This window comes from Cetorhinus maximus, unplaced genomic scaffold (genome assembly GCF_964194155.1).
Source record: "Cetorhinus maximus unplaced genomic scaffold, sCetMax3.hap1.1 HAP1_SCAFFOLD_4514, whole genome shotgun sequence".
NCBI classification, from domain to species: domain Eukaryota; kingdom Metazoa; phylum Chordata; class Chondrichthyes; order Lamniformes; family Cetorhinidae; genus Cetorhinus; species Cetorhinus maximus.
The window spans coordinates 4,903-13,489 of record NW_027600417.1 but is presented as its reverse complement, the minus strand read 5'-3'; the positions used below and the strand labels follow the sequence as shown (position 1 = coordinate 13,489).

The window sequence follows — 8,587 nt, the reverse complement described above, 5'->3', positions numbered from 1 at the left end:
TCCCTCACAGGCACACCCCCTCTCCCTCCCTCACAGACACACACCCTCTCCCTCCCTCACAGACACACACCCTCTCCCTCCCTCACAGACACACCCCCTCTCCCTCCCTCACAGACACACCCCCTCCCTCTCCCTCAGTCTCTCCCCCTCCCTCTCTCTCTCTCTCCGTCACTCACTGTTTCTCTCGCAACTCAGTGTTTTCTGCTGTTGATTTCTCCACCTCACAGACGACATCTACAAAAAGTGACGGAGAAACACGGAGAGTTCAGAGACCGGTAGTCATTTTCATCCAGCCTCTGGCCCCCTCTTCCCCTCCCCGGAACCCTCCTCCCCTCCCCCCGGCCCCCTCCTCCTCAGACCCCCCCCAAAACCCTCGCCTCCCCCCCTGTCGATCAGAAACCTGTCTAACTCAGCCTCAAACATATTCAACACCCCGGCCCCCACTGCTCTCTGAGGTGGGGGGGAGAGAATTCCACAGACTGACCACCCTCGGAGAGAAGAAATTCCTCCTCATCTCCGTCTTCAACCAGAGACCCCCTCATTCTGAAACTGTATCTCTCTCCCCCCATCTCATTCTAGATACCCCCACCCACGAGAGGGGGTTAAACATCCCCTCAGCCTCCACCCTCCCCTCTCCTCCCCTCAGGATCTGATATGTTTCAATAAGATCCACCTCTCATTCTTCTAAACTCCAATGGGTACAGGGCCCAACCTGCTCAACCTTTCCTCATCGGACAAACCCCACTTCATCCCGGGAATCAGCCCAGTGAACCTACCTTCTCCCAACGGCCTCCAATAGCGAGTCTGTCCCTCCTTAGGTCAGGAGACTGAAACTGTCCACCGCGCACCAGGTGCGGACTCCCCAGTTCCCTGCACACTCGGAGCGAGACTTCCCGGCTTTTATACCCCATCCCCCTCGCAATAAAGGCCATTTGCCTCCCGAATCATTTGCTGCATCTGGGTACTAACTTTCCCCCGATTCATGTACCAGGACGCCCAGATCCCTCTGTACCTCAGAGCCCTGCAATCTCTCTCCATTTAAATCACATTCTGATCTTCTATTCTTCCTGTCAATGTGGGCAACTCACGAGGGAGTTCAAACCCTCCTACATGTGACCTCCAACTCCGGCCAGGACTGGCCAATCACAGGCAGTGATTAGAGGCGTCACTTACCCACCAGGTCAATCCCTCCGTCAAGCTCCTCGATGAACTCCGAGCCGACACTCTGCAGTTCCCGGAGGATGGAGTCTGTGTTCCTCTCGTCCTCCGAATGGATGGGAGTGCTGCAGCAGCAGGTACAGCACGGGGTTAGATACAGAGTAAAGCTCCCTCTACACTGTCCCCATCAAACACTCCCAGGACAGGTACAGCACGGGGTTAGATACAGAGTAAAGCTCCCTCTACACTGTCCCCATCAAACACTCCCAGGACAGGTACAGCACGGGGTTAGATACAGTGTAAAGTTCCCTCTACACTGTCCCCATCAAACACTCCCAGGACAGGTACAGCACGGGGTTAGATACATAGTAAATCTCCCTCTACACCGTCCCCATCAAACACTCGCAGGACAGGTACAGCACAGGGTTAGATACAGAGTAAAGCTCCCTCTACACTGTCCCCATCAAACACTCGCTTTGAAAAGGGGTTTGGGTCCATTGGGATTGTGTACAGTGGGAGTGAACGGGAAGGGTTTTGGGATTGGGATTGTGTACAGTGGGAGTGAACGGGAAGGGGTTTGGGATTGGGATTGTGTACAGTGAGAGTGAACGGGAAGGGGTTTGGGATTGGGATTGTGTACAGTGGGAGTGAACGGGAAGGCGTTTGGTTCCATTGGGATTGTGTACAGTGGGAGTGAACGGGAAGGGGTTTGGGACCATTGGGATTGTGTACAGTGGGAATGAACGGGAAGGGGTTTGGGATTGGGATTGTGTACAGTGAGAGTGAACGGGAAGGAGTTTGCGTCCATTGGGATTGTGTACAGTGGGAGTGAACGGGAAGGGGTTTGGGTCCATTGGGATTGTGTACAGTGGGAGTGAACGGGAAGGGGTTTGGGTCCATTGGGATTGTGTACAGTGGGAGTGAACGGGAAGGGTTTTGGGATTGGGATTGTGTACAGTGGGAGTGAACGGGAAGGGGTTTGGGATTGGGATTGTGTACAGTGAGAGTGAACGGGAAGGGGATTGGGATTGTGTACAGTGGGAGTGAACGGGAAGGCGTTTGATTCCATTGGGATTGTGTACAGTGGGAGTGAACGGGAAGGGGTTTGGGACCATTGGGATTGTGTACAGTGGGAGTGAACGGGAAGGGGTTTGGGATTGGGATTGTGTACAGTGGGAGTGAACGGGAAGGAGTTTGCGTCCATTGGGATTGTGTACAGTGGGAGTGAACGGGAAGGGGTTTGGGTCCATTGGGATTGTGTACAGTGGGAGCGAATGGGAAGGGGTTTGGATTGGGATTGTGTACAGTGGGAGTGAACAGGAAGGGGTTTGGGTCCATTGGGGTTGTGTACAGTGGGAGTGAACGGGAAGGGGTTTGGGTCCATTGGGATTGTGTACAGTGGGAGTGAATGGGAAGGGGATTGGGATTGTGTACTGTGGGAGTGAACGGGAAGGGGTTTGGGTCCATTGGGATTGTGTACAGTGGGAGTGAACGGGAAGGGGTTTGGGTCCATTGGGATTGTGTACAGTGGGACTGAACGGGAAGGGGTGTGCGTCCATTGGGATTGTGTACAGTGGGAGTGAACGGGAAGGGGTTTGGGTCCATTGGGATTGTGTACAGTGGGAGTGAACGGGAAGGGGTTTGGGATTGGGATTGTGTACAGTGGGAGTGAACGGGAATGGGTTTGGGATTGGGATTGTGTACAGTGGGAGTGAACGGGAAGGGGTTTGGGATTGGGATTGTGTACGGTGGGAGTGAATGGGAAGGGGTTTGGGATTGGGATTGTGTACGGTGGGAGTGAAGGGGAAGGGGTTTGGGATTGGGATTGTGTACGGTGGGAGTGAGCGGGAAGGGGTTTGGGATTGGGATTGTGTACAGTGGGAGTGAGCGTGCCCTGGTCTGGGTGTTTCTGTCTCCGACGCACTCACCTGGTCACTGGGATGTCCTCCACCTGCTGGGATTCCTGAGTCTCGGACGCTGGTTGGAGGATGTGCTCCTGGTCGCCACCTGTTGCTGACAAGACAGGGTGAAAAGGTGGGGGTGGTGTTCGGAACTGCGCGAGGGGAGGGGGCGGGGGAACCCGTGAGGTGAGGGGGGGTACACGAGGGGAAGGGATCGGGCGCTTGCGAGGGGAGGGGGAGAGGATGGGGGGCGTGAGGGGAGGGGCGAGATTCGTCTCCGGGAGCGCGTGACCGGAGTACGTGGGGATGTCAGGAATCGGGAGTTCAACGCAAGGATGCCCACCGGGCGGCAAATAAACGGGACCCCGCACCCCCTGTCCCCACCCACGGCGCCCGGGGGGGGGGGGTAAAAGAGGAGAGCGTGGTCCATTTCGCCGATGCCCCACCCAGCCGAATAGCCCGTCATCCCCAGCTGCTCCCCTCCAGAGGCAGCGGCCCGGAGAGGTGGGTACGGGGCGAGACCTTCCATCTCGAGGAGCTCCCCGATCGGCTCCCCTCCCCCCTCCGCCCGAGCACCAGCGCACTGACCTGGGCTCCCATCCCGCTCGCTGTCAGCCAGGGTGACCGGGACCCCCTCTCCCGGCCTGGGATCAACCAGGGGTAGAGGCTCCTCCGAGTCGATGGTGGGACTTGGTTTGGTCCTGGCTGTTTGCTGCTGGCTCTCAGGCTGAATCGAGAGAGAGAGAGAGAGAGAGAGAGAGGGAGAGATGAGAAATACGAGAGGGGACACAAAGATACAAGATCACACCCTCTCTATAAACCTTCACTCCCCCCGCCCGGTGCCAGTACTGAGGGAGTGCTGCACTGTCGGAGGGAGATGTATATACTCTAGGATTTGAGCTCCATAATCCAGGCCCACACTCCCCCCGGTGCCAGTACTGAGGGAGTGCTGCACTGTCGGAGGGAGATGTATATACTCTAGGATTTGAGCTCCATAATCCAGGCCGACACTCCCCCCACCCAAACCCGGTGCCCTCCATAAGCACCCACCCCGTGTCAAACGCAGTCACTTACCCCCAGATCTGAATCGACGGGTCCCTCCTCATCCCCCTCCTCCCCCTCCTCCTCCCTTCCGAGGCTGGAGGGTGCTTCGGAGGACCCTCCCGTGGAGGTGCGCTGCTCTCTGAACCTGCGAAGGGGGAAGGGGGGGCGGCAAGAGACGACACGTGAGAGGTTAACGACAGCCGGCAGAGAGAGACCGCTCACCCCTTCCGGTTCACGCTGGGCGATTCGGACTCTGTCCGGCCTCCTCCCACTGACCCACACCCCCCCGACATCGCAGCCCCTGTCCCCACGACTCCCTCTTCACTCAGTAGGGATTCACTTTGGTCGGAAGGATGCGTAGGAACCGTCTAAAGTAAAGGGGTACAATTCTAGAGGGGGGCGCGAGGGCCGAGGGAGCTGGGGGTACGTGTGTGTCAATCATTGGAGGTGGCAGGAGAGGTGGAGAGAGAGCGCGGGTAATAAAGCAGACTGTACCCTGGACTTTATTAATAGGGGCAGAGAGTACAAGAGCAGGGAGGGTGTGTTGAGCTGGGATAAGACACAGGTTCAGCCTCAGCAGGAGTGTAGTGTCTGTTTGTGGAATGGGCCTCCTCCTGTTCCTGTGTGACAGGCTCGAGAAGGGGCTGAATGGGCCTCTTCCTGTTCCTGTGTAACAGGCTCGAGGTGGGGGCTGAATGGCCCTCCTCCTGTTCCTGTGTAACAGGCTCGAGGGGAATGAATGGGCCTCCTCCTGTTCCTGTGTAACAGGCTTGAGGGGCCAAATGGGCCTCCTCCTGTTCCTGTGTAACAGGCTCGAGGGGGCTGAATGGGCCTCCTCCTGTTCCTGTGTAACAGGCTCGAGGGGGCTGAATGGGCCTCCTCCTGTTCCTGTATAAATTTGCTATCTCTAGGCCCTCCCATCCTCCTTCTTCAAGCCGGGTTTCGGGATTTACCTTTTAGTCGAAGATACGGAACATCGTCTGTCTTCGGTCTGCTCAGTCCTGTGCTGGACTTGCAGATCCTTGAGGTTTCGCAGGACCTGGAAAAGGAAGGATGGAGATGACCTGGTGTGGACATAACCGTATCCAGAATGATCCGAGATCTTCCCAAGGAAACTCGTAATCACGGGCTGGGACAGGGTCCCAGAGATCCCACACGATGGTCGACCAAAACTGGAGCAGCCCCTTCCCGGTCAATCCCAAACCCAAACCCCTTCCCGTTCACTCCCACTGTACAATCCCAATCCCCTTCCCGTTCACTCCCACTGTACACAATCCCAATGGACCCAAACCGCTTCCCGTTCACTCCCACCGTACACAATCCCAATCCCAAACCCCTTCCCGTTCACTCCCACGGTACACAATCCCAATCCCAAACCCCTTCCCGTTCACTCCCACTGTACACAATCCCAATGGACCCAAACCCCTTCCCGTTCACTCCCACTGTACACAATCCCAATGGACCCAAACCCCTTCCCGTTCACTCCCAATGTACACAATCCCAATGGACCCAAAACCCTTCCCATTCACTCCCACTGTACACAATCCCAATCCCAAACCCCTTCCCGTTCACTCCCACTGTGCACAATCCCAATGGACCCAAACCCCTTCCCGTTCACTCCCACTGTACACAATCCCAATGGACCCAAACCCCTTCCCGTTCACTCCCACTGTACACAATCCCAATGGACCCAAATCCCTTCCCGTTCACTCCCACTGTACACAATCCCAATCCCCTTCCCGTTCACTCCCACTGTACACAATCCCAATGGACCCAAACCCCTTCCCGTTCACTCCCACTGTACACAATCCCAATGGACCCAAACCCCTTCCCATTCACTCTCACTGTACACAATCCCAATCCCCTTCCCGTTCACTCCCACTGTACACAATCCCAATCCCAAACCCCATCCCGTTCACTCCCACTGTACACAATCCCAATCCCAAACCCCGCCCCGTTCACTCCCACTGTACACAATCCCAATGGACCCAAAGCCCTTCCCGTTCACTCCCACTGTACACAATCCAAATGGACCCAAACCCCCTTCCCGTTCACTCCCACTGTACACAATCCCAATCCCCTTCCCGTTCACTCCCACTGTACACAATCCCAATGGACCCAAACCCTTTCCCATTCACTCCCACTGTACACAATCCCAATGGACACAAACCCCTTCCCGTTCACTCCCACTGTACACAATCCCAATGGACCCAAACCCCTTCCCGTTCACTCCCACTGCACACAATCCCAACGGACCCAAACCCCTTCCCGTTCACTCCCACCGTACACAATCCCAACCCCAAATCCCTTCCCGTTCACTCCCACCGTACACAATCCCAACCCCAATCCCCTTCCCGTTCACTCCCACTGTATACAATCCCAATGGACCCAAACCCCTTCCCGTTCACTCCCACTGTATACAATCCCCATGGACCCAAACCCCTTCCCGTTCACTCCCACTGTACACAATCCCAACGGACCCAAACCCCTTCCCATTCACTCCCACTGGACACAATCCCAATGGACCCAACCCCTTTCCGTTCACACCCACCATACACAATCCCAATGGACCCAAACCCCTTCCCGTTCACTCCCACTGTACACAATCCCAATCCCAAACCCCTTCCCGTTCACTCCCACTGTACACAATCCCAACGAACCCAAACCCCTTCCCATTCACTCCCAATGTGCATAATCCCAATGGACCCAAACCCCTTCCCGTTCACTCCCACTGGACACACTCCCAATGGACCCAAACCCCTTCCCATTCACTCCCAATGTGCACAATCCCAATGGACCCAAACCCCTTCCCGTTCACTCCCACTGTACACAATCCCAATGGACCCAAACCCCTTCCCGTTCACTCCCACTGTACACAATCCCAATGGACCCAGACGGAGGGATGCCTGAGTTGATTTGGACCATCTGATCCAGGCCCACACTCACCACATTGTAATTCTGGAGGAGTTTGATGTGTTCCCTGTCCAGGGTTGACTTCTCTTCCTCCAACCGAAACACTGTTTGAGAGAGAGAGAGAGACAAAGGAGAGAAATCAGAGGTTTGAGAGGCTCAACATTATCCAGGACAGAGCATCTCCGCTTGATCCAGACGCTAACCATCACCTTTAACATTCACTCCCCCCACCACCGATGCACAGTAGCAGCAGTGTGTGTACCATCTACAAGATGCACTGCAGCAACTCACCAAGGCTCCTTCGACAGCACCTTCCAAACCCACGACCACTACCATCTAGAAGGACAAGGGTAGCAGACACATGGGAACATCACCACCTGGAAGTTCCCCTCCAAGCCACTCACCATCCTGACTTGGAAATATATCAGCTGTTCCTTCACTGTCGCTGGGTCAAAATCCTGGAACTCCCTCCCTAACAGTGCCGTGGGTGTACCTACACCACACGGACAAAATCCTGGAACTCTCTCCCTAACAGCACCATGGGTGTACCTACACCACACGGACAAAATCCTGGAACTCCCTCCCTAACAGCGCCATGGGTGTACCTACACCACACGGACAAAATCGTGGAACTCCCTCCCTAACAGCGCCGTGGGTGTACCTACACCACACGGACAAAATCCTGGAACTCTCTAAGAGCGCCGTGGGTGTACCTACACCACACGAACAAAATCCTGGAACTCCCTCCCTAACAGCGCCGTGGGTGTACCTACACCACATGGACAAAATCCTGGAACACCCTCCCTAACAGCGCCGTGGGTGTACCTACACCACACGGACAAAATCCCGGAACTCCCTCCCTAACAGCACCGTGGGTGTACCTACACTACACAGACAAAATCCCGGAACTCCCGCCCTAACAGCGCCGTGGGTGCACCTACACCACAGGGGACTGCAGCGGTTCAAGAAGGCTGCTCACCCCCACCTTCTCAAGGGGCAATTAGGGATGGGCAATAAATGCTGGGCCTGTGGGGAGTGTCAGCCTGGATTATGGAGCTCAAATGCTAGAGTTTATACATCTCCCTCCGACAGTGCAGCACTCCCTCAGTACTGGCACCGGGGGGAGTGTCGGCCTGGATTATGGAGCTCAGGTCTGTCTATTTTGGACATCGTCCCAAAACAATTTGCTCTCCCCATCCCCCAGTGTTCGGTGCAGTATCCCCATCGTTACTCACTCATATCCGCGTAATTTCTGGCTTTCGCTTCCATCTTCCGATTCTCAGATGCAGCCAGTTCCAGTTGAGCTTTCTGAGTTTTACGATCGTGTTCCATCAAATCCTCCAGCTCCAGACACCTCTGACAGGACAGGTACAGCACGGGGTTAGATACAGAGTAAAGCTCCCCCTACACTGTCCCCATCAAACACTCCCAGGACAGGTACAGCACGGGGTTAGATATAGAGTAAAGCTCCCTCTACACTGTCCCCATCAAACACTCCCAGGACAGGTACAGCACGGGGTTAGATACAGAGTAAAGCTCCCACTACACCGTCCCCATCAAACACTCCCAGG

The 8,587-nt window shown here is 55.6% G+C and overlaps 1 protein-coding gene across 1 annotated transcript; it reads right to left on the bottom strand.

The window, feature by feature from the left end:
• Positions 1–3,082: 3,082 nt before the first annotated feature.
• Positions 3,083–8,368, bottom strand: LOC144678524 (uncharacterized). The gene is made up of 6 exons (XM_078538276.1): positions 8,252–8,368; positions 7,050–7,120; positions 5,057–5,142; positions 4,134–4,248; positions 3,648–3,786; positions 3,083–3,171 (listed from the first exon to the last, which is right to left on the bottom strand). Exons 1-6 carry the CDS (start codon positions 8,346–8,348, stop codon positions 3,083–3,085), a joined length of 597 nt encoding a protein of 198 aa, XP_078394402.1. The 5' UTR covers positions 8,349–8,368.
• Between the last annotated feature and the right edge of the window lie 219 nt (positions 8,369–8,587).